At 44.8% G+C, this 26,414-nt stretch overlaps 1 protein-coding gene across 3 annotated transcripts in view; it reads left to right on the forward strand.

Moving 5' to 3' along the window:
• The first annotated feature begins 3,291 nt into the window (after positions 1-3,291).
• ARHGAP20 (Rho GTPase activating protein 20) overlaps positions 3,292-26,414 on the forward strand; it is a 94,960-nt gene continuing 71,837 nt past the window's right edge. Inside the window, exons 1-2 of one of the 3 annotated variants that reach the window (XM_070425953.1) lie at positions 3,292-3,382; positions 20,432-20,514. In XM_070425953.1, the coding sequence (XP_070282054.1) occupies positions 20,435-20,514 (80 nt within the window). In that variant the 5' untranslated portion in view covers positions 3,292-3,382; positions 20,432-20,434. Of the gene's footprint in view, positions 3,383-3,636; positions 3,883-4,373; positions 4,440-20,431; positions 20,515-26,414 lie in introns of those variants that run through there. The other 2 variants (XM_070425952.1, XM_070425954.1) reach the window with 2 other exon arrangements.

Consider the following 26,414-nt stretch of genomic DNA (forward strand, 5'->3'; position numbering starts at 1 on the left):
ATTAGTTCCTGTCAATGGTCTGCCATTGGTTTTTCCAAGATGTTAAATGTTGCTGCTCCAATTACTTTGCTTTACACTTTGTTACAAGGTATTATGGATGCATCCTGATTGTGTCAGACTCGGGGTACCATTCCAACTGCCTTGTCATCACTTTTGTCTTATGATATCATATTTTCCTATTACATAACATTCCCAGTGCATAGTTCAGCATTGTTTTTTCCCCATCAGAGCATCTTCCCCAAACTGTAGATAATAATGGAAATGGTTGTTTCTAATACTTGATTCATTCATCCAGAGGTAACTCATTGAAAAAAATCATTGCGAGCATACTTGGGCGCCTAGCAGAAAGAAGTAAAGACTAATAAAACACAACCTTTAAATTTCAAGAATCTTACAGGCAGGTAAAACAGATAAAAGTGCAGTGTAATATGTACTATACTATAATACAATAATGTAATATAAGTACTATAATATATACTATATACACAGGAAAGGCAGTATAGCCTAGTAGTCAAGGGCACTGGTTCTCGAACAGACTTCCCAGGTCCCAAGCTTGGCTTCACTCCAGCTGTTTCAGCAAGTTATTTAACATGTGGTTTGGTTTTTTGATCTGTAAAGTGGGGTGTAGGATTAATATGAAGTTTAAGTGAATTAATATACATACACTGCTTAGAACAGTGTTTAGTATAAAGTAAGTACTCAGTAAGTATTATCTGTTACTATAACTGAAGGCATACTTAACCCTGTGTGTGGTTGGTGCATGGAGGTAGCTAGGCAAAGAGAAATAAAATCAGGAAGATTTTCCTGAATTATTTATGTAAGTCTTGAAGATTTATTTCCTCAACAAATATCTACTTGATATTTACTAGGCACTATGCACTAGATAAACAAGTGTAAAGCAGTGGGAATTGGAAAATCTAGAAGAAAAACTTCCTAGGCTATGGGAACAGCAAATTCAAAGTCATGAGGATGTGAGAGGTCAAGGCAAGTTCTTGTAAGCGCAAACAGCTCAATGAGGCAAATAGGGTGAGACTTGTAGAGGGGCAAGAGGTAATAAGAAAAAGAAGCGGGATGATGGTGTCAGATTGTAGGCAGCCTTGAATAGCATACTATGGCATTTGAAATTTATTCCATAGATACAAGTTGCCAAAGAAAGTTTTAAGCAGGGGAGTAACGGGATCAGATCTGAGTTCTTAAAACATTAATCTGGTGATAATATTAATCTGAGCCAACTCAATTTTCTTTAGGAAATGAGTCCTCCTGCAAAACTCCTTATCAGAGAATGCTAGGATTTTTTCAATGCAAATAAAAAAAATAAGAGTTTAAAATAAAAGCACTTACAAATTAAGAAGTGAAGATGAGTTTTCCACATATGCAGTATAAATAATATGTACTTTGGTTTGGATTATGAAGTATTTATCTCAAAAAGAAACACCTGATAATACATGGGCCTCTCTGAATGAAATAACCACCTCTAACTTGGCCCTTCTGTATCTACCTCGTGTGTGTGTGTGTGTGTGTGTGTGTGTGTGTGTGTGTTAGAGATTCGTTCTTTTAACCAACAAACATTTATTGTGCCAGACACTGCTCTGGGCACTTGGGGTAGATACAACAGTGAACAATGACAATAACAAAACCAAATCAAAGATTCCTGTCCTCTGGAATACAGAGAGATAGATCATAAGCATTAATGATAAGTAAATTACATGAAATATTAAAAGGACATAGCTATCAAAATAAAACATCAAGAAGAGTAAGAAAAATCGGGATCATCCATTCATGATAGGAATCATAGTAGGATGACTTCAACAAGGAATGAAAGGAACTGCAGAACTCTCTGTAGTGTAAAGTTCACCATAAACTCTGTGGGGGGTGCACAGTCCTGTCCCTGCATGTGGGTCTAAGCAGCAAAAAGAAAATTATGCTAAAAATATATAATATCTATATTAGCATGAATTAGATAATCCTATATAATAAAAGGGTCATATGCAAATTGACCTTAATGGTAGAACAACCGCTTGGCCAGTCACTATGAGGCACACTGACCACCTCTTGGTCCCTTTCCCCAGCCAGCAGGCTCTGATCTCCTGATGGCCACCCGCTGCTGGGAAGGGCCAGCGAGCCTGGGAGAATTGCAGACTGATCACCCCATGGCAAACGAATGGGGGAGGGTGGGGGGGCGGGGCGGCTGGGGGCAACTGGGGAAGATGGCCCTGATCGCAGGCCAGGCCTAGGGGCCTTACCCGCTCACAAATTTTGTGGGCCAGGCGTCTAGTTGTACATAATATACATGTATGGCTTATAAAGACTGTGTAAGTCCACTTTAAACAATGTGATGTGGACAAGGCTTAGAGTGGGCTGTCACATATTATTCTGCCCATGACTTCCACAATAAACAATTCTGGGGTTTGGTGGTGATGGTGTGTGGGTGTGTGTGTTTTGGACACCATCTCCTGCTTGGAACAGAGCCTGCCAGAGCCCTATTCTTCTATAACCTGTCCTGATAACAGCCCAACCCGGCAGGAATCTCGATTTTTTTTTTTTTCCCTTAACACGAAAACAAACGTCCTTCAAAACCTGGTATCATAGAGTGGTGTCCTTCACCACTAATCTGTCCTTCAGGCAGGCCTGACTCCAAGGAAGAATGCCACCTACAGAATCATCCGCACCAGCCAGCCAGTCCTGCAAAGTGCAGCAACTCAACCCTGTGGGCTCCAAATCCCCTCCCTCCAAGTATTCTTCGGTCAAAAAAAAAGGCACTATTTGGGCTGCCAGGAAGTTATGCTCTCGGCGCAGATATCTGATAAACACTTCCACATATTGTAGCCTGCTCCATAGCTAAGCCAAATTTCAGTCCTCTCTCTGCCTGCATTTTTCCTTCAGTGCGCTTTCTCCTTTGGAATGGCCCCTGTCTTTGCGGCAGGCAGTCAGTGGAAACCGCTGGTGCAAACGGTGCAGGGGCTGCAGCAGCCAGGCAGGGGAACCCGGGCACGCTAACCAGGGATTGCACAAGAGGTCAGGCGACGCTGCGGGCTTCCAAACGTGTACAGCCGCGGCGCTCGGCGAGGCACCACTCCATCCCGAGGCCTCCCGGGTGGGGGTGGGGATGAAGGTGGGGGGACCCCTCTGCGTCCGCTGAAAGCGAGGCAGGAATCCTTGCAAGTCCTCCGTTCACGCTGAAGTCGCCACAGCTGCGCTGATGCACGCGCTGCAGCGGCGCCATCCCCCGCGGGCGGGCGGGCGAGCGCGGGAAGGGATGGGGTCGGTGCGAGTGGGCCGGGCGGCGGGAGAGGCGCGCGTCCGTGCACCAAAGACCCCGGTTCGTGACACCAACCCGTGAGCTCCTCCAGGCTGGACCCATTCGGAGAGGCGGACTGCGCAGGTCAGCTGGTCCCTGCGCCCAAACGGGTATATATAGGGAACCGCCGGGCCGCAGCGCCGCAGGCCGGCCGCCGCGGGAGCGCCGCGCTGGGGGAAGGCGGCCGGGGGCGGGCCCGGCGCGCGGCGCCCAGCGCGGAGGGGCGGGCCCAAGGCGGGGCGGGCCGGGGCGGGCGCGGGGAGCGGGCGCCTCTGCAATCGCCTCCAGCCCGCGGTGTGGAGCGCAGGCGGCCGTACATGGCCCCGACGGGAGGCGCGCTGTCCGCACCCGGAGCCTGGCTCCCCGCCTGAGCGCGGCGGCCGCCCCGGCCCCGCGCATCCTCGCCCCTCCGGCCGCGGTCCCGCCGGGAGGACCGCGTAGCCTGCTCCTGGGCTGGGATTAGCCTGCAAGTCTTCTTCATGGAAGCGATGTCCCCCCAGCAGGAGACTCTAGGGGGGCAGCCGGGGCGCTCCTCCTCCCTGACAGGAATGTCTTGGATCGCGGGAGGCCCCGGCACCAAGAAGGTGAGGATGCTGCGCGGGACCCCGCGCCCGCCGCTGCCGCAGCCGCTGCCGCAGACCCCCCTCTCGGCGCGCGCCCTCCGCGCCGGCCACCGGGGCGCGGGAGCCGGACGCCGCGGGGATTTAACGCTCGCCCACCGCGCCGGCCACCGGGGCGCGGGAGCCGGGCGCCGCGGGGATTTAACGCTCGGTGCTCGTGGCCCCGCGTCGTTAGTTCTAGATCTAGAACGTTCCCGCCTTACTCGTCCTCTCTCCCAGCGGCGCCGCCGTTCCCCGTCTCACCCCGATACCTTTCTCGAGTACCTTTCGCGTCTAGAATCCGATTCACTCTCGGAGCAGCGTAGCAGTAGCCTCCCGCATCTCCATCCACCGCGGGGTCGGCAGGCGGCCGCTCCCTGGCCGGAGCGCGGGGCCCCTAGTTGGGGCCTCGCCTTTCCTCGGCCCCGGGGGTCCCGTGAGGTCCCCCGGGGGCTCACCGCGTCCCGATGGGGGCATCTTCGAGTAAACGAGGGCGGGCGGCGTCCGGCGGGGCGCCGCAACCCTCGAAGAAGAAGAAGAAGGTAGGCGGCGGGGCTGCGGAGCCGGGGCTCAGCCCCCTCACCTGGCGCGGTGGCGCCAGCTCCGCAGGATTTGGGTTGAGTCGGGAGGGTTAGGTTTGCAGGGGGAGGGGGGGGGGGTGAGCTCAGCGCGGCGCGCACGGAAAGACTCGGGCTCCCCGAGGTGATGGCCAGACTTGTGGGTACGCTTGGGATGCTAACGGTCGACACTGCGGGGACGTGGAGGCTCGGTTCGGCCAGGAACCGGACTGGGTGGGGCCGGTGGGCTGCGGTGGAGGGTCGAGTGGGCCGAGGCCAGGGGCCTTCGCCTACCCTGGGGCGTGTGGTGAGGCTGGAGAGGGCCTGGGTGTTGCGGTGGCCGTGGGGGAGGAAGCTGGGAGGAGGGATGCAGCCGCAACTGGTGGCGTTCGGTGAGGATGAACGCAGCCCGCGGTGCGTGCGGCGCGCTGCCGCCGATCCGCCCCGGTTTCTCTGGATCGGTTCCCGGAGCCAGTGCACGTGTCCTGGCCGTCAGGGCCGGCCTCTGCTGTTCTCTCCGAGGAATTGATTTGGGTGTTTCTAGCCATTGGGCGTTTCAGCTCTTGCTCCTCCCCTCCCCCCAAGACCTTGGGATATTTGGCCGGTTTTTTTGTGTGTGTGTTTTTTTTTTCTCTGTCCTGGTGGTTCCCTTCCAGATTCCCTGGAAACAGATTGGATTTGGTTCTCAACCTTCCTAATGCCGCGACCCTTTAATACAGTTCCTCATGTTGTGGTGACCCCCCAACCATAAAATTATTTTCGTTGCTACTTCATAACTGTCATTTTGCTACTGTTATGAATCGTAATGTAAATATCTGATATGCAGGATGTATTTCCAGGGGTCACGACCCACAGGTTGAGAACCGCTGGATTAGAGGGATCAGCTCACTCTTAAAGGAACTATCTCAATGCCCTGCGTTTATATAATTAGAGCCCCAAGGGGTTGCGCAGGCTCCTGAATTGACCCGATCCTAGTGCCTTTCAGGATCCCCGCACGCGCGTCCTGGGTTGGCTGGAGGTCAGTTGAAGCGCGGTGAGATCCTTGCGTTGTCGCTGTGAGAGTGTCTGTGAGCTCCCTGGGACCTTGACCGTGCCACGGAGCCCTCCAGAAGGGAACTTGAGGATGTAGTGTCAGCTGGACCTTTTATGGATTAGATTGCGGTTTGTCCTTGTCGATTTTCCCCTTCAGAGAGGTAGGGATTGAGGAAGTGTGTGTGTGTATGTGTGTGTTGTGTGAATTTATCAGGTTAACACTGCATTTGGGAAGGTAGATGAATCAGAAATTGGCATCGATTTTAGAGCCATTTTTATCCTTGTAAACTTAAGGAATCGGGGAAATCAAAGATTTATATCTCTTTACTAAGGGTAATTAAGCTTAAGCATACCGGGGAAGGGAGAAAGCATTTGAGTGGCTCGGTCATTTGTAAGGTAGTACTTGTCAAATAAATAAAAGGTTGCTTTGCATCTTCAGCCATTGTCCTTAGATGCTGATCATTACAAACCATAATGGGTTGTTAGATTGCCAAAATAGGCTTTTCCCTTTCCTTTTTTGAAAGGGAATGGATTTTGCCAATCAGATATTTCTACAGCTTTTTGCTCCTTTTGAAGTAGGTGTGAGGTTGAAGAACTGTTTTATTTTGCTTTTAATGTGCATCCCTGCTAATATTAAGCATTAGTAGCCATAGCAGTTTGATTTCAGATCTCCATGGTAACAATAGAATGTGAAAATATTTCCAAAGTGTAGCTCACAGTGCCATGGTCATTTCTACTCTTAAGAACCAGTCTTCATGTATCCCAAATGCTCACCAGATTGATCTTTTTGTGTGTGTGTGTTTCATCTTGCCTTTTTGGTGCTTGCTAGACTTAGTGAGTCATGAGACATTTCTTGAAAAAAAAAGTCTACTAATGTGGTTGTAATGTTAATTACTAAGGCTTGGGTCAATGTTTTAATTGACAAATACATTCAACATTTTTAAAAAGTGAAATAGAAGAGAAAATATTAGTGCATTAATGAAGGTAAGGGCTGTTTGGTATAGCTTCTTTTTCTCTCATACATGTACGTGTATTTTGGGTAGTGATGTAAAATGTGTTTCTTATTTAATGGTCAGATTCTTTAAAGGCAAGTTTACTGGAATAAGTTCACTTGGCTTTTAGTGTTAGCTCCATTACTAGCTCAGTGATCTTGAGAAAAATCACTTAACTTGTTCCATTTTTTCTCATTTGTAGGATGGGAATAAGTAGATAATGCTGGAGAAAAAGTATGTAGATGACAATTATATCTTGTATTTTGTGACAATAAGGTGATCTTAAATACTAGGAGTTAAAAAAAAAAATAGCATCTTTCATGTTAGTGACCCTGAGAGTTAACAGGGTGACTGGAATGTAGATCAGATTCTCAGCAACTGCTATCACTGTGGACAGTGAGGTAGAATTTAGAGTGTGGTGACCTAGGTTCAAGACTCCATGGTGTTGGTACTAGATCTCTGACCTAGGTAAGTTACTTAGCCTTTTTAGTTTTCTCTTTATACAATGAAGATAATAATACCTGCCTCCTCAGGTTGTTGGGAAAATGAGATGTGAAATTGAGTAAATATTGGTACATAATATGTCCTCGGTAAATGTTAACTCTTATTGTTTGTAATTTCCCCCGTATCTGTAGTTCCCCATACTACTGTGTCACAGCTGTTAAAGCCAAAAATCTAGAATTCATTTTCAACTCCTCTCATTTCCTCACTCTACAACAACCATCAGAAAGGCCAGTCAAAACGTATTTTGAATATATCCACTTCATCTCCACCGCTGCCACTGTAGTCCAAGCCAAACCATCACCATCTTGCACTTGTACCTTTACAAAAGCTCCCTAACTTGTCTTAACACCTTTCTTGCTCTTCCCTGATCCAGTCTCCATTTAGCAGCACCAGAGTGATCTTTAAAAATATAAATTGATCATGATGCTCACCTGCTTAAAAACCTGTAGGGCTTTCCATCATATGTAGACTAAAATTCGGACTCCTCTGAGGCATCTCTACCTCTCCAACCTCATCTGCCCTTGACACCTTGTTCTATTCTCCAGGCCTTCATTTTCAAACATCAAGTTCATTTCTATTCCTAAGGCCTTGGTTTTGCTATTCCCTCTGCTTCTGCCACAGGCATTTGCAGTATTGGCTCTTTTCTACTGTTCAGAGCTTAGGTCCTCCCAGAGGCCTGTCTCAAATGCCTAAGGGAAGTTGCCCCTTAATCATCTCTATGTTTTATTTTCATCATAGCATTCATCCTTGTCTGATAGTTTATTTATTTCCTTGTTACGTTACCAGAACCCCTCACCAGGTTGTGAAAACCATGAGAATAGGTTGTTCCAGGCTGCCTCCCCAGTGCCTAGGGCAGTGCTACAAATTAGGTACTCAGTATTAGTTGGATTACATACAGCGATGAACAAATTGGCTATTGTATTCAGAATTTATGATTTAGAGCAGGGTCAGCACACCTTCTTAAAGGGCCAGAATAGTAAATAATTTAGGTTATAGACCATAAGGTCTCTGCTGCAGCTATCCACTCTGCCATTGTAAGCAGTAAAGCAGCTAGAGACCATAAACAAATGAATTGGCATAGATGTGTTCCAATAAAACTTTATTTACAGGACAAGTGATGGGTCCCTAGTGTATAGTTTGCTGGCCCCTGCTAGAGCATCACTGTTGGCTAGAACTTTTTATGATGATGGAACTGACCTTTATTAACAATGTCCCATCCGATAACTACTACCTACATATGGCTACTGAGCACTTGAAATGTGGCTGGTACAACTGAGGAACTAGAAAATGTTTAACAGCCTCACTGAGGTATAATTGACATACAATAAATTATACATAGTTAAAGTATGTAAATCAATAAGTTTTGACATATGTATACATCTGTGAAACCATTATCACAGTCAAGATAATGAACATATTTATCATCCCCCAGAAGTTTCCTCATGTCCCTTTCTAACCTTTTGTTCCCTCCTCATTCCTAGGCAACTATAGATTAATTTGCATTCTCATGCATTTTACATAAATGCAATCATTCTCTGTATTCTTTTTTTGTTTTATTTTTTAATTTAGTGGCATTACTTTGAGATTCATCCCTGATTATGCATGTATCGATAGTTCATTCCATTGCTGGCTAGAATTCTATTATATGGATAAACCACAGTTTGTTTATCCATCCACCTATTAATGGCTATTTGGTTAGTTCCAGGTTTTGGCTATACAAATAAAGCTTCTGTGAAAATGTATGTACAAGGCTTTATATGGACTTATGCTTTCATTTCTTTGGGGTAAATACTTAGGTATTGAGTGACTGTCATATTTTAGGTGTATGTTTGAGTTAAGAAACTGTCAAATTATTTTCCAAAGTGGTTTTATATTCCCACCAGCAGTGTATAAGAATCCAGTTTCGCCAGCACTTATTATCTATCTTTTTTCATCATCCTAGAGGGTGCAAAGTGGTATCTTGTGGTTTTGATTTACATTTCCTAATGACTAATGATACTGAGCATCTTTTCACGTGTTACTTGTCATCCATATGTTATCTTTATTGAGGTGCCTATTCAAATATTTTTCCCAATTTCAGTTGGGTTGTTTTCTTATTATTGATTTTTGAGAGTTATTTATATACTAGAGGCCTGGTGCACAGAATTCGTACAAGGGTGCAGTCCCTAGAGCTGGCCAGCAATCGAAGCACAAGCATCTGGCATGGAAGGGCAGGTCCCAGCTGACTTCTTGGCCCTGGGCAGCACCTGGGCCCCCGTGGGCACCCCTCTGCCTGAGTCATTGGGCCCCCACCCAGCTCCCTTAGTGCCTGGGAGCCGGGTGGCAGCCCCGCCCCCCGCTGCCTCAGCTGGTCGCCATCTATGGGGCGATAGGTGGGGTGATAGGGCTCGGCTCACACCCGCCTTGGCCTGGCACCACCCACTCACCTACTCCACCATCCCACCGTGGTCCCGCTCTTGTGGGGCCCATCAGGGCCGGCAGTGCCTCCACTGCTGCCCGTTGCCAGCACCACATCACCCCCTGGTGGTCAACGCACATCATAGCAAGCAGTCAAACTCCAGGTCGAACTCCAGGTTGAGGGGACAATTTGTATATTAGGCTTTTATTATATAGGATTCTGGATTCAAAATCTTTCATTATATATGTCTTTTTGCAAATTCTTTCTCTCATTCTGTGGCTTGTCAATTTAAGAACAGAGCTCTTAATTTTGATGAAATTTGATTGGCCATTTTTAAAATTTAATTTTACTTCTTTGTAATCTATTTGCATTTAAATTTAAATAGCCACATGTATCTAGTGGATACTGTATTGGACAGCACAGGTTGATAGGAAAAGACATAATACTTTAAAAATTCGTAGAGTAATAACTTATTAAAGAAACAAACATGACACTGATTTAGACAAGCGTGGATATGAAGCTAGTCCTTCTGGCGTTCATGGAAGGACTCTTTAAAGATGCTTAACTCTTATACGTGACAAAGAGCATGCTATAAAAAGATTCCAGGAACTTGGAGCAGTTGTTCAAAGTTCCCTAGGTAGAAAAGAGCATTGTGTGTTTGGGAGCTAGTTCATAGATGCTGCATAAGAAGTCAGTCTCTTTATTTTATAGCCACATTTAACCTTATACAGAATTAATTAGTTGGTTCATCCATCTTTAGTTAATAATAGTCAAATGATTTGACTATTTCCAAAAATCAAAGGTTTTTCATCACGAAGGCTCCTCAAAATAATGCACAATAAATTTGCACATTACTTTCTTAAAATGTGGCTCTAAAATATCAGCGTGCAGATAACCAGTTCTGGATATAATTCTGGATAATGCATCCTTGAGGACATCCACGTTTGAACAGAATAGTTGTTGTGAAATGAAATGGAAGCACATATTAGAGTAATTTCAGTTTGGGATAATTTGTGTCATCCTCAACCACCATGACCTTTTGGTTTCACAAGCTAATTGAAAACTCTTTAAGTAAGATGAGTACATATCGGGATAGGAAAGAAAGACAGGCATAGAAAGTAAGTCAAAGCAAAGTATTTTAAAATAGATCCAACATTTTAAAATGTGGCAGCTGCTGTTGTGTACACTCCATTCTGTCGTTTTTGTCTACATTCTTGGGGTCCAAGTCTGTTTATAGAAACTCATGATAGAACACCCCTGGGAGCTGACTTTGCCTGTGTGTGTGTGTGTCTTGTGCTGGGCTTTGAATGAAACATCCTGATGAGTAAGCTGTAGTTTTACTCTTTGATACTGAGAAAAAGATTATGCCTATGGTTAACCCAGTGCACTACTGAATCCTTTTCTGCTGTTTCTCCACAAAGTGAATGGCATAAAATCAGGCAGCTGAGATTATTTGGGCTGAGAGGAGCCTAGAATTGTCAAAACTAAATTGGACTGATCAGAAATGGCCTCTGTTATCACTGGTATGACCTTGGAACTTCTAACTGTACTATGTTTCTTTGTCTAAAAATGGGGGTAATAATCCATATTCTGTACATCTCACAAGGTTGTTTTTTTATGGGTCAAAAAAAGAAAGCACATGAAAACACTTTTGGGGAAAAAAATGTAAAAGCCATTAGTGTCTTTTACCCTATTGTCTGTGTCCATGGGTTATGCATATATGCATGCAAGCTCTTTGGTTGATCTAAGTCAAGACATCTTGTGCCTTATAGCTGCAGTCGCCAACCAGTAGTCTGTGGACCACTGGTGGTCCATGAGGTCCGAAAGGTTGGTGACCACTGCCTTATAGGACCACATATAATTTAATAAAAATATGTGATTATAAGGCTTACCTTCCTAGAAGGTATCACTAACTGAAAATATACTCTCAATTGAAAGTGCCACTAACGCATGTTATAAACTATATATACACCTATATGTGCATATACTCATATACACAGTGCTTTGAGGAAATATATATACATTTTATTATTGTGATTTGATAGACTTTCATGACTCATATCCTTATGTCCCCAGAGCATTTGGCAAAAACCTCTGTTGTGGACTGAACATGTCCCCTGCAAGCTCTTATATTGAAGCTCTGATCCCCTGTATGATAGCATTTGGAAGTGGGGAGGGGGTCATTTGGGAGATAATTAGGTTAGATGAGGTCATGAGGACACAATCCCCATGATGGTATTAGTGCCCTTATAAGGGACCAGAGAGCTTGCCCTCTCTCACTGTCCCCTATGTGAGGACACCACAAGAAGGCAGCTGTCTGCAAACCAGGAAAAGGGCCCTCACCAAGAACCCCATCTGCGGGGAACCTTGACCTTGCACTTCCCAGTTTCCAGAACTCTGAGAAATGGCTGTAGTTTAAACCACCCAGCCTGTGTTATTTTGTTACACTAGCCTGAGCTGACGGACTACCTCTAAAATAAGCTTTCATTGAGTGAAGCGTTTGCTGTCCTTTCTGTTGCTATCGCGGGTGTTCTAGATCACAGGGACGCTCCAGATTCCTATGTGTGCAGAAAGCCTGCAGGGTACATGCTCAGTTTGGTAATGGCTAAGGCAGCAGTTATCTGAAGCAGCCTCGGGTGGAGGTACCGTCTAGCTTTTCTTTCCTTGCGGAAGACTAGGCCACAGTGTGGGAGTCCGGAAAGGGAGCAGGGGCCACAGCCTCTGTCAGCCACCAATAGCAGGGCTTGTAGGCAACACAGCCCGGTTCACTTTATAATTTTGTTTCAGTCTGATTCTCTTTGTCTGGGACAGATTTAGATTAGAAACATCCAGCCAACAGCAGAAATAGCCATATCAGCACTGTACGCCAGTGCTGTGCTGAGCAGCCTTGACCTAATTTTGACAGACAGCTGTCACATGGCACAACTGAGAGGTAAAACCTGTTTTTGGATGCCTGGTCACTAGTGAGAAGTCTCTGAAAGTGGAATGTGCCCACATCGGCTCATATTTCAAAGATCTGAGAAACCCAGCTGCTCAGTGGCCTTTTGCTTTCCCTGTGTACCTGGGTCCTAATTTGTACCTAGCCGAGTGTCTGTGTTCCTCTTGCATCCCTCCATTCACCTCTTGAACCTCAGCTTTTACAGTAGCCATTGCTAGGTTACACTCTCTCTGAATCTGATAGACATGGGCCTGGTTTTTATTCTTATTTCATACACTCTTTTACCATCATGGGTTTTGGACGTGATCATTGTACTCTTTCTCTCCGCATGAGGGAAGTGAGAGGTCGCTGCAAGGCAGAGTTTCCCAGCCATCACAGATGTATTTGATCATTCATCCCAGCTCCTTTGCCTTCAGCTAGGTAGGGTAGATAGGTTACTGGGGCAGCCAGAAAGCCCTTTTGTTTATTACAGTGTGCCATAATATGCAAGTAACATCACTTTGTCGGGCCATGATGTGAGACATGTAGGGAAGCCCTGCCCTCGCAGGGATTATGAGGGAGAGGGCATTGGTGATTGACCTCCCTACTCCAGGTGCTGCTGAAAGGGATTGTGACCTGATGTGGAAACTGGTGGCTTTGCCAAAGAAGAGAGTGCAGACACCTTGAAGGCCCATAGCGATACTCCAGAAGACTGCATGGGCAGGACGGGGCAGAGAAACAAAGAGTAATATACGTATAAGGGGACTGATATCTAGTGTCTCTTAGCCCCATGCCCATTCCTCTACATCACATTGATTCTCATGGTTATTATTTTATTTCAAAGTGGTTTTCTCACAAAAAGAGGAAAGACAGCCAAACGTAAAAAATGTTTCTTTCTTAACCTCAAAAAAGAACTACTATATTCCTTTATTTCTGTCTGTGTTGTGATGACATTGGTGTTAATTAAATGTTCAAAGTGATTCTGAATGGGATGATTGTGAGTAAATGGGAGATCGTACTCACCAGAGACCACACTGACCACAGTAAGAAGCTTCAACTCGCGCATGTCTGTGATAACAGGGCCTGAGAAGGTTAAGAATATTCTTCTTCCCTTGCAGAGCCATGTCTTAGGGGTATGCCTCCACAAATAAATGCTGCAGGCCTCCGGGGAAGACAAAAAACTGTAAGGACTGGCCACCAAAGGAATAATAGTCAAATCTGAATAAGCTAATTTGCAAATGTGATTAAATATTTTTTCTAGCGTTGAAACTTTTGAGTACTTAAAAGTTTTCATCAAAGCCCTTCTTTTAATGCTATGCTGATTTTAAATGTTTAAAAGTGACTTCAGCACATTTGACTTAAATTCAGCTGAAATGCTTGAATTTTTCTTCATAAAGTGACTGGAAAAAACAAAGTATGAAAAATTGCAGCTTCTTTCTTTTGATAGGTTTCCTTTTCCTTTGATCTAATTAAAAATAACCAAATTCAGATTTATGTAGAGGTTTCAAAAATAATACTGTATTTCTTGGTTGACATGACGTTAAAATTCCAATGAAAGGCTACATATAGGTTTTTATGTAAACAGTATTTGCTGAATTGTTGAACAAAAGAAACAAACTTTTCTTCTTCAGTTACCTGTTTCTGACTGCGTTTTCCTACATAGGCACACTATGTTACCAACTTAAACTCTCAGCTATACAGTCAGTGTGTATTTAACTCATTGACTTAACACACGGGCATTGAGAATATCCTATGTGGAAATACTGAGTAGGGCACTGCGGGATGGGAGGGGATGGTGGCAGACAGTAGGCAGGTGGGCATGTTCCTCAGGTCTATAAGGTATTCAGATGGGCAACCACTCAAACATTTAGTACAAGACATGTTCAACACAAAACACGTAAGTGAGTTCCATTCTTAGGTATTGTATTACACTTCAGATGATTGTTATACAAACAAATTATAGGTTCTGGTTATGAACCAGTTTGCTCCTAAGCCCAATGGTTTAGGAGTTTGGTAGGTAGCATTTTTAACAGCCTTATTGAGATATAACTTGCTTACCATAGAGTTTATCCACTTAAAGTATACAATTCAATAGCTTTTAGTATATTCACAAAATCGTGCATTTATCATCATAGTCAATTTTAGAACATTTTTTTTCATCACCCCAAAAAGAATCACCACACTCCTTAGCCATCATATCCCCGTCTTTTCATCTCCCCAAACCCCAGGAAGCACTCACCTACTTTAAGTTTCCATGGATTTATTTGGATATTTCCAGTAAATGGAACCATATAATATGTGGTCTTTTGGGGTTGACTTTCTTAATTAACATAATGTTTTCAAGAGTCATTCATGTTGTTGCACATCAGTACGTCTTTTATTGCCAAGTAATATTCCATTTTATGTATATACCACATTGTGTTTATTCACTCATCAGTTAATGGACATTGAAGTTGTCTCCACTTTTTGGCTGTTGTGAATAAAGCTTCTGTGAACATTCATGCTTTTGTGTGGACTTGTTTTCTCTTATGTACACTTAAGAGGAATTGCAGGATCATATGGTAACTATCTTTAGCCATTTGTAGAACTTCCAAACTATTTTCCAAGTGATAGCACCATTTTACAATCCACACCAGCAGGACAAGGTTAGATTAGGAACATGACGGGAGGATGCAGAGTACAGTATATCCACATCCTGTCAACAATTGTTATTTTGCCGTCTTTTCTAGTGTAGTCATCCTGGAGTATAAAGTGGTATTTCATGGTTTTGATTTGCATTTTTTTGATGGCTAATGATGTTGAACATCTTTCATGTGCTTATTGGCTATTTATATCTTTGGAGAACTGCCTCTTCAGATCCTTTGCCCATTTTAAAATTGGCTTATTTGTCTTTATAGAATTGTAACAATTCTTTATTCTAGATACAAATCCCTTATAATTGGCAGAAATTTTCTCCCATTTGGGGGTTTTCTTTTCACTTCTTGGTAGTGTCCTTTGAAACACAGAAGTTTTCATGGTGACAGTCATGTCTAATTTATATTTTTCCTTTTGTTGCTTTGTGTTTTGGGTGTCATATCTAAGAAACCATTGCCTAATCCAAGGTCAAAAATATATCTGCCTATGTTTTCTCCTAAAATTTTTATAGTTTCTGCTCTTACTTTTAGATCTTTGATCCATTTTGAGTTAAATTTTGTGTATGGTGTGAGATAGAAGTCTTGTTTTATTCTTTTATCGTGTGGGTATCCAGTTGTCTGGCACCATTTATTGGAAATAATTAAAGTTATCATCAGACAAATTTTTACCATGTAGCTCAAAGTGGTAAACATTGACACTATGCCAAATGATGTAGTTCGAAGTGTGCAAAATGACTCTTACCATCCTGCACCATAGGTAACCCTTAGGTTTTCTGAATGAGGACATTCCTGCAGAGCCCCCTAGAGGTTGGTTGGTTTGTTTTTCTGAGTGTGTGTGTGTGTGTGTGTGTGTGTAAATTGGTCTAAATGTGGAGAAGGAGTGTATTTTAAAGTTCACATAAAACTTTCACTTACTCGGTGTATAGTTTTTGCCAGGCCTTGTATTATGCTTTGGGAATTAAAAGATAGGCCTGCTACAGAGTAGAATTCCAGTAAATAATTGTTGAGAGATGGGAGATAGTTTGGAAAGAAGATAGTCCCTGCTTTCTTCAACGTTGCAGAAAAATAAATAATATAATATGAAAGGCTATAATGGAAGCATAGTGTGTAAAGCAACCTAGGAACACAGGATATTGAATATATAGTTAATCCAGCTGATTAAAAGAGAAGTGGAAAGCACCTTGCAGATTAGCTGGTAATGTTGTTAGAGTGTTGTGTTATTATTGAATACAAAAACATTTACTTATAGACCTTGGCTTCTCATCTTCAATCATGAACTCTGTTCACTTACTCTTTGGTAGAGTTGGTTTTTTGCCTTCAATAAGGAGGAGACAGTTTAGAAAACCCAAGGTCTAATTTCCCTCTAGTGTTCATGGTCTACTTTCCTAATTGTTGTTAATAAAAAAACACAGCAGATCTTAAAATTCAGTTACTATTTCTTTCCTTTTAGGACTTTTTCCAAGCTCCTCCTCAACTTCCCCATTTAGGGGTGAAGGAGGAAATAAAGGACACTTATGTTTGTTTGGTTTTTAGCTCATATTAAACTCTTGACTAGCTTTGTGGGCTGTGTAAGGGTAGGCAAATGGTATGATATCAAGAAACATATTCCCAGAAGATTAATGCAATTGAATTTCTTGCCTAATGTGTAGTTTATCAATTTAGAAAATAATATCACTTTTTAAAAAGATTATTCTGTTTCAGAATGGCATCCAATATTTAGCATCTAGATATGTGCATCAAGAACTTGGACTTTCTGAAAAATCACACTGTGGATTGTGATTTTTAAGCTAGTAAAGAAAATACACACTGTTCTAAACCTACCTTCTGTTTCCTGTGAGGCAAAGAGTCATAGTTTGCACTGTCGCTGAACAAGTGTGAAATTTGTTGGTGCAACCTGTCCTGACAAGCTTGTACTACTGTATATTTGTAAAGGTATCAGTAGCCTTATTCTATCTCAATGCATTGTATTTTACACAGTTGTTAAAAGCAAAAAGAATACCATGTCTTTACTGCCTGAGAACAGATTCTTCGATATGGGAATTTGTTTAAAAGTTACCATTGGCCCTTTGTTTGGCAATACTTTTGAGCAAAAGAAAGGGATCTGTGCATTTTGAATAAAGTAATCTGTTTATTAAGCCCTCATTATGTTGGCAACTCTTAAGACTCATTACTTACAAGAGAAATGAATCCTAAATGTGTGATGTAGGTAATGTTAATTTTCTTGCAAATCCAGGGTGAGTCTTTGGTGGACATTTAACATGAGAATATCAGAAATAGAAGGTACCTAAGAAACTACTGTATGTGGTTCAGATTTTCTCATTTTCTAGATAAGGAAATGGAGGCCTAGAGAAGTGACTGGATTGCCTTGAGTTGCATAGCTCATTAGTGGTAGAGTATGTCTCAGTACAAACAATAGGACCTCAAATAAATATAATGTTCTGCCTGTAGTTTGATTGTATTTTCTTGAATCTGAGTTAACAAATGAGGTAGATATACTCCATTTGACTCCTCATACATCTGACAATTTTATAACCAAGAAAACACAGTCTAATTACTATGTATTCAAACGATCCCCTATATTAGGTCTCCATGGAAAACTATTTTAAAAGGAGCTTTATAGAAAAAGGTATGTCACCTCTTTTTGATTATCCATTCTCATGCTTGACAGCCATCACTCTCAGAAAGATTTCCTTAAATTAGAAGGTCTCATATTTGGGTTCCATGAATCCCTACGAAATCCATATTATGTGGGTTTCTGAACCCCCTGACATTATGTACATAATTTAGTTCATATCTTTTATAAATTTCTCAAAGAACCACTACCCAAGATCAACCTGGATTCTCAATCTACAGTTTACTAGTTTCTTTTTGCCTTATCTTCCTTGGAAAATATGTCCTATCCTCTATATTATAACTCTACATTCATTAATTAAATGAAGAATTCAGATCAGTTTAATTTTTCTCATAGGATTTTTTCCCTCCACAATTTTAATCATTTTTATGTCTGCATTTTGATCCTTTTCAAATTCTTTATAAACCCGAAAACCAAGGAGCTCAGAATTAGAAATTATATAATTAATGAAGATCTCATTTAGGAGCTTGGATCTGCTGACAGTGAGTGGTTTTAGAGGGTTAGGGGCAGCAGAAGTAAGACTGCTGAGATAGGTCCAGGAATGCCCGCCCCCCACACTCCTCATCCCACTAATGAAGGCTGGACAGACAGATCCTTGATGTCAAAAGAGGGTATGGGCCCAGGTCAAAGACTGGGCACATTTCAGAGTTCAAAGCATGGTAAACGGACCCTGACTAAGGAGTCAGAATAGTGAGTAGGAAACAAGGTCAGACCTGAGATGAAACAGAATCCCACAGAAAGTCTGCGTCTGAACAAATTGCCACCTTTCTTAGTAAAAAATCTATCCGTCTTCCAGTATTGAGACTCTTCTCTTGAGGCGAGCGCTCGTCTTCCTGATTTCCCTTCTCCTGTAACCGGTGCAGCCACACCAACCTCCAGATGTTAGATTCCTGAGAGTTATGTTCCCAAAAGGTGTGACTAATGGAAACAGTGGGATGAGGCTTACAGCTATAATATATGAAGCAGGTTATCAGAGTTACTGGGGCTGGAGGGATTATAGACAATTATGGGGCTCTGATGAAATCACGGGCGGGCTTTCTTTCCAGAAGGAAGGCACCAAATCCATATTATAAAAATAATTTTATACAATTTAACCAGCCCTGAAACTAATTCATGGTTAATAACTCCTGGCCCTGAAATGTATTCTGTATTTCTTATCTATTTGTTTCCTGTCCTTTTATTAGTGTTTTATATCATTGTTTCAGTTGCTATCTGAGCTATGCTAAGGAGGTTTGGGCATGCAGTTTCTACATGTGAGCCAAAAGATTAACAGGGGAAACAGCAACACTGAGACCATGGCACTGGGGACAATGAATATTTGAGAGAGAACCTTGGATGGAGACAGGGGCGGGGGGTGAATTTGGGGATAAGAACTGTGCCAAAGAAGCCCAGCATCCCCTTTTCACTAATGTTTCTCTCTCTGTTCCTGTGCTAAGGTCTAGGCTTTATTTTAGCAACTAAGAAGCAGTTTCTGCCAGCTAGAAGGGGTCAAGGCAGAGAGGGGGGAAAGGGACATATGTAATACTTTCAACAATAAAGATTTAAAAACAAACAAAAAGAAGCAAGTCCTTTATGAATCCTGTGATGCCATACTAATGCTGAGCCAGTTAGTCTTACATAGTTCATATTAGAGCTGCACCCAGTTACCAAACAAGGCTGGCCTGGACCCTCAGGCAGTGGGTGAGGCCTCTAGCGAGGGTAGGGTGAGAGGGTAGAGCAGAAAGAATGGCTTTGGTAATACAGCCTGAGCTTCACTCATGGATCTTAGTGACTGTTGTTAATTTTACTCATCCATATTCTCTGGCAGGCCCTCTGACTCTATCTAGAGGTCTTAAATATATAAGACTAGAGGCCCGGTGCATGAAATTTGTGCCCTTGGGGGGGGGGGGGCGTCCCTCAGCTTGGACTGTGCCCTCATGCAGTCCGGGAGCCCCCAGGGGGATGTCCAACTGACTGCTTAGGCCTGCTCCCCCCAGGGGAGTCGGACATCCTTAGCACTGCTACAGAGGCAGGAGAGGCTCCTGCCACCATCGCTGCACTCACCAGCCCTGAGCCTGGCTTCTGGCTGAGCAGCACTCCCCCTGTGGGAGTGCACTGACCACCAGGGGGGAGCTCCTGCATTGAGCGTCTGCCCCCTGGTGGTCAGTGCACATCATAGCGACCAGTCGTTCCACTATTCAGTCAATTTGCATATTAGCCTTTTATTATATAGGATTGAATTTAGAGAGTAATTATATAGATAATTCAAGCTAAATAAAACCTCATTTGCCACAAGTTTAAGATCCTCTAAAACAGAGTACCTAAATAATCCATGTAATACGCAACACATATGTTAGCTATAAAAGATGGTAATGGTTATGATAATGTTTTTTCCAAATACTCTGGTCAGCATTTGACCTTATTCTCAGACCGTAGAAAATACTTTCACCCTGGCTCTGTGACTCAGTTGGTTGGAGTGTCTCCTGATACACCAAAAAGGTTGTGGATTCAATTCCCACTCAGGGCACATTCCTAGGTTGGGGGTTTAATCCCCAGTCGGGTGCATACAGGAGGCAACCAATCAATGTTTCTCTCTTTCTCTCTCTCTCTCTCTCTCTCTCATCTTCTCTCTTTCCTTCCCTCCCGCCCTCCATTCCTCTCTCTAAATATATCCTTGGATGAGGATTAAAAAAATTTACTTTCTATACTACTTTTTGACACTTAGTATCTATCCTACTTTAGATGTTACTATTTTATCTTCATAATGAGATTGTGAACTTCTTCATAGACAAAAACGGGCAATATAAAACTTCCTGAATTCCATTGAAAATTGGCATTTACTTTCTTTACAAGCCACGTGGTCTTCATTTTGATTCTTTTTCCTCAACAGAAAATGAAAACCTTAGCAGAAAGAAGGAGGAGCGCACCGTCTCTTATCCTGGATAAAGCCCTACAAAAACGGCCTAGTACCAAGTAAGTGAAAGCTTTGTATTGTGCATTTTGTATGTGCTACACTTTAAGTTGTTTGTTTGTTATCAGCACCAGAATTCTCTGTTAAATGATAGAAACTATGGCTTCTGTGCTGAGGTTATTTGAGAAGGCCTGTTCATTTTGTGAATCATAAAGCATTTTAGAGCTGGTATGTATGCTCAGGTGTTTTAAAGCTGATTCAGAAGTGTATCTCATCACATAATACACAAAAATGCAAGTTCCATATACTGTTAAAGTTTACTTATAAAAATAAGGAGAAATCGGAATACTACAATATGAGTTCTTTTAACCACCAGGCATGTTTGGTTATGCACAAACCTTTGCCTGGTTCTTTATCATAAGATGATGCCTGAGCATGGGTATAAGGCAAATTTTTACCCATTTTAAATCTAGAGAAAGGTTAATAACATTAAAAAATGGAATCTTGATTTTTTAATGCATTTTTGGTTAAATTAATTTACTAGTGTAATTTAAAGTTGAGAAACAAGCTAAGTATCTGTTGAAATGGCCATTTTACCTATTGAGTCTGAATACTATTTCAATGGATATCTTAAGAAAGTCATTCATACTGTGTAGAAATTGAATGGATAGTCAATCATTAATTTATTCATTAATTTTTAAAAGGCATTTTGACTCAGGAATTTTATGTTCAAAGAAATCCTGTAATAATTTTCTCTTAATCTATGAATCCTTTTATGTAAATAGAAGTCTATTTAGAGTGAGGGTATATCTGCTATTTCTATGAATGATGTGCTAATTTAACATAAAATCTATATGGAAGCATGTTATTTTTTTCAATGCCAAAAATGTAATATAGCTAAATCCCAATCAAACTTTCAAAATCCTTAGTCATTCTCAGGACTTAGCAAGTTCTCAGGCAGCCCCCCCCCCCCCCACCTGCCCCACTGCTGTCTCCCCATCACCTCTGCAAAAATTGGTGCTTATATTAGAGTCACGAATTATTCCTGCCTCCGAAATATGATGGGTTTTGTGTCAGATAACCACAGGGAGGAAAGTTTATTTAAGGTGAAGTGTCATATGTTTTAATCTTCAGTTTCTTTCCTATGGGTCTCTCTGGGTTTGTAATATGAGTGCATAGTGCTGGGGAACAGAACCTTTACCTGTCTCATAGAAATAATGCTTTTACTCTAAGTAATGTTGGTGCTTAATGTATATGCCCCTCACCACCCCCCAAAAAAGAAAGCTGTTGGATATTGAATGTGTACAAAATATTTGCAAGTAAAATAATCCCAGGATTGGAAAGAACCTTAAAGGTCATCTAGTCCAGTGGTTTCCAAACCTAAGTCAGTATTCTGCAGTGAGACCCAGTCATGCTTTTCAAAAACTCTTCAACTATTATTTTTTGCATGAATTAATGAATGAGCAAGTGACTCCATTTCAAACCAAAATAGTAATTTAGTCCATTGGCACAGTAGTTTCTGACTTTCCTGCCCTCCTTTAAGCAGCCAGTACAACAAGAATTTCCTTTTTCACTGGTATTATTTGTGAAATTCTGGCTAGGGAAACAGGGAGATTCCTTTCAGCAAAATAATTCTGAGTTATTATTAGGAAGTTATTTCATGCAGCCAAATACCACAAGAACTCATGTATGTGGTCCAGAAATGACACACATGTTGGCATTCTTGTGGTGTTTCTTCACTGTTTACTTAGGGATAAATTCAAACTCTCCCTCCAGAAATTCACTTGTTTTGATATGGCATTCAGCCCACCTTACAGAACGCACACACAAATGTTACCCACTTTTGTTTAAAATTACAATCTGTTAGCACTTTCAAGTTGGTATTCACCTGTCCATCTCCGTCCTTACCTCCAAATTAGTTTCTTGTGTCTGTGCTGTTTGCAAGACCTTGTGCTGGGTGCTGCAGGTACAGTACCTCTTAAAGCTCTGCTCCCTGCTGGCGGGAGGAGAAGGCAGTGCCGGAGGAGCACTGTGGTCCGGCAGAAAGTGCTTGGGCCTGGGCGGCATTCAGACGCTGGCTCTCCATCCTGACTTCCTGTGTGGCCTCAGATAAAGGAACCAGTCTCTGAGTCCGTGTTTTCCTCCGTGAAATATGAATCCAGGGCTTGCATTACAGAATGTGAAATGAGAAAATAGGTGAAAAATGCTCAGAAGATTGGCTTAGTTATTCGTTACGTCTTTCCTTCCCTTACATATGTTTCATTTTCAAGCTTTAAATGCCCTTACTCATCCAGTGAAGTCAAGTTTGTTAATGCAAAGCACCTGCTCTATCATTACAGCATTTTATAACTAAAAGTTACTCCTTGAGCCTGCCTCATTATATAGTGGAAATTGAGTCAAAGACTTGCCCTAAGTCACACAGTTAATTCAGCATTAGAAACAGGACTAGAAACCCAGGTCTTTGGTCTTGATGGAATATTCTTTGCAGCACACAAGCAAAAGTTATATGATATAGTATCTAAGAGCATGGATTCTAGACCCGAATTGCCAGGTTTGAATCTTAATACTGATCTTTGGTATGTTTTTAAACCAGTGATAATAAACAAAACCTATCTCATAGGTTGTAAGCCAGACTAAGTGGGGTTTATATGTGTAGAGAAGCCTGTGGTACTTTATCTATGCTGAATGTCTAAAGGCTATTTATTATTGTTACTAACAATAGTAGCAGTAGTAACAACAGAAGTTGAAATACACATTATCCTGGAAGAGAGATTCTTCTCATGGCAGATGGGAAGTAAAAAATATGAAAGATGCCGTCTGGAAGCCAGCTAGATGCTAACATTAAATTCACTTTAACAAGATGATTATAATTCTAGGTCTGGCCTGAAGCAAGATTAGCTCAGAACATTTTGGATTTATCTTTTATTTTAAGTTTTGAGAATTTTTTTAAATTTATCTTTATTGTTGAAAGTATTACAGATGTCCCCCTTCCCCCCTCATTGACCCTCTCCACCCTGCTCTTGCCCCCGCCCCCCGGATTTATCCTTGATAGACCCTGACAACTCTTGAGGTCTCCCTAGGTCTAGGAAGAAGGTCAGAGTACGTACACTTAGGAGGATTCTGGGAAATGAGGGCTTGGGACACAGAGCAAACTGGCCTGGTTTGCTCCGCCACTGGAGGTGAAGAGGCTCTAGGACAATGTTTCTCAACCTTCTGGCCCTTTAAATACAGTTCCTCATGTTGTGACCCAACCATAAAATTATTTTCGTTACGGCCCCGGTGTGGTAGGGACAACCCCGGTCAGGTTGAAACAGCCCCGGTGTGGTAGGGACGACCCTGGTCAGGTCGAAACGGCCCCGGTGTGGTAGGGACAACCCCGGTCAGGTTGAAACAGCCCCGGTGTGGTAGGGATGACCCCAGTGAGGTTGAAACAGCCCCCGTGAGGTAGGGACGACCCTGGTCAGGTCGAAACGGCCCCGGTGTGGTAGGGACAACCCCGGTCAGGTTGAAACAGCCCCGGTGTGGTAGGGACAACCCCGGTCAGGTTGAAACGGCCCCCGTGAGGTAGGGACGACCCTGGTCAGGTCGAAACGGCCCCGGTGTGGTAGGGACAACCCCGGTCAGGTTGAAACGGCCCCCGTGAGGTAGGGACGACCTTGGTCAGGTCGAAACGGCCCGGGTGTGGTAGGGACAACCCCGGTGAGGTTGAAACGGCCCCCGCGAGGTAGGGACGACCCCAGTCAGGTCGAAACGGCCCCGGTGTGGTAGGGACAACCCCGGTCAGGTTGAAACAGCCCCGGTGTGGTAGGGACAACCCCGGTGAGGTTGAAATGGCCCCCGTGAGGTAGGGACGACCCTGGTCAGGTCGAAACAGCCCCGGTGTGGTAGGGACGACCCCAGTGAGGTTGAAACGGCCCCCGTGAGGTAGGGACGACCCTGGTCAGGTCGAAACGGCCCCGGTGTGGTAGGGACAACCCCGGTCAGGTTGAAACGGCCCCCGTGAGGTAGGGACGACCCCGGTGAGGTTGAAACGGCCCCCGTGAGGTAGGGACGACCCTGGTCAGGTCGAAACGGCCCCGGTGTGGTAGGGACAACCCCGGTCAGGTTGAAACAGCCCCGGTGTGGTAGGGACAACCCCGGTCAGGTTGAAACGGCCCCCGTGAGGTAGGGACGACCCTGGTCAGGTCGAAACGGCCCCGGTGTGGTAGGGACAACCCCGGTCAGGTTGAAACGGCCCCCGTGAGGTAGGGACGACCTTGGTCAGGTCGAAACGGCCCGGGTGTGGTAGGGACAACCCCGGTGAGGTTGAAACGGCCCCCGTGAGGTAGGGACGACCCCAGTCAGGTCGAAACGGCCCCGGTGTGGTAGGGACAACCCCGGTCAGGTTGAAACAGCCCCGGTGTGGTAGGGACAACCCCGGTGAGGTTGAAATGGCCCCCGTGAGGTAGGGACGACCCTGGTCAGGTCGAAACAGCCCCGGTGTGGTAGGGACGACCCCAGTGAGGTTCAAACGGCCCCCGTGAGGTAGGGACGACCCTGGTCAGGTCGAAACGGCCCCGGTGTGGTAGGGACAACCCCGGTCAGGTTGAAACGGCCCCCGTGAGGTAGGGACGACCCCGGTGAGGTTGAAACGGCCCCCGTGAGGTAGGGACGACCCTGGTCAGGTCGAAACGGCCCCGGTGTGGTAGGGACAACCCCGGTCAGGTTGAAACAGTCCCGGTATGGTAGGGACAACCCCGGTCAGGTTGAAACAGCCCCGGTGTGGTAGGGACGACCCCGGTGAGGTTGAAACGGCCCCCGTGAGGTAGGGACGACCCTGGTCAGGTCGAAACGGCCCCGGTGTGGTAGGGACAACCCCAGTGAGGTTGAAACGGCCCCCGTGAGGTAGGGACGACCCCGGTGAGGTTGAAACGGCCCCCATGAGGTAGGGACGACCTTGGTCAGGTCGAAACGGCCCGGGTGTGGTAGGGACAACCCCGGTGAGGTTGAAACGGCCCCCGTAAGGTAGGGACGACCCCAGTCAGGTCGAAACGGCCCCGGTGTGGTAGGGACAACCCCGGTGAGGTTGAAATGGCCCCCGTGAGGTAGGGACGACCCTGGTCAGGTCGAAACAGCCCCGGTGTGGTAGGGACGACCCCGGTGAGGTTGAAACGGCCCCCGTGAGGTAGGGACGACCCTGGTCAGGTCGAAACGGCCCCGGTGTGGTAGGGACAACCCCGGTCAGGTTGAAACGGCCCCCGTGAGGTAGGGACGACCCCGGTGAGGTTGAAACGGCCCCCGTGAGGTAGGGACGACCCTGGTCAGGTCGAAACGGCCCCGGTGTGGTAGGGACAACCCCGGTCAGGTTGAAACAGCCCCGGTGTGGTAGGGACAACCCCGGTCAGGTTGAAACAGCCCCGGTGTGGTAGGGACGACCCCGGTGAGGTTGAAACGGCCCCCGTGAGGTAGGGACGACCCTGGTCAGGTCGAAACGGCCCCGGTGTGGTAGGGACAACCCCAGTGAGGTTGAAACGGCCCCCGTGAGGTAGGGACGACCCTGGTCAGGTCGAAACGGCCCCGGTGTGGTAGGGACGACCCCGGTGAGGTTGAAACGGCCCCCGTGAGGTAGGGACGACCCTGGTCAGGTCGAAACGGCCCTGGTGTGGTAGGGACGACCCCGGTGAGGTTGAAATGGCCCCCGTGAGGTAGGGACGACCCTGGTCAGGTCGAAACGGCCCCGGTGTGGTAGGGACAACCCCGGTCAGGTTGAATCAGCCCCGGTGTGGTAGGGACAACCCCGGTCAGGTTGATACAGCCCCGGTGTGGTAGGGACGACCCCGGTCAGGTTGAAACGGCCCCGGTGTGGTAGAGACAACCCTGGTCAGGTTGAAACGCCCCCGGTGTGGTAGGGACGACCCCGGTGAGGTTGAAACGGCCCCCGTGAGGTAGGGACGACCCCGGTGAGGTTGAAACGGCCCCCGTG

This window comes from Myotis yumanensis, unplaced genomic scaffold (assembly GCF_028538775.1).
Source record: "Myotis yumanensis isolate MYYU_CA2020_CCGP unplaced genomic scaffold, mMyoYum1.0.hap1 SCAF_10, whole genome shotgun sequence".
Taxonomy (NCBI): domain Eukaryota; kingdom Metazoa; phylum Chordata; class Mammalia; order Chiroptera; family Vespertilionidae; genus Myotis; species Myotis yumanensis.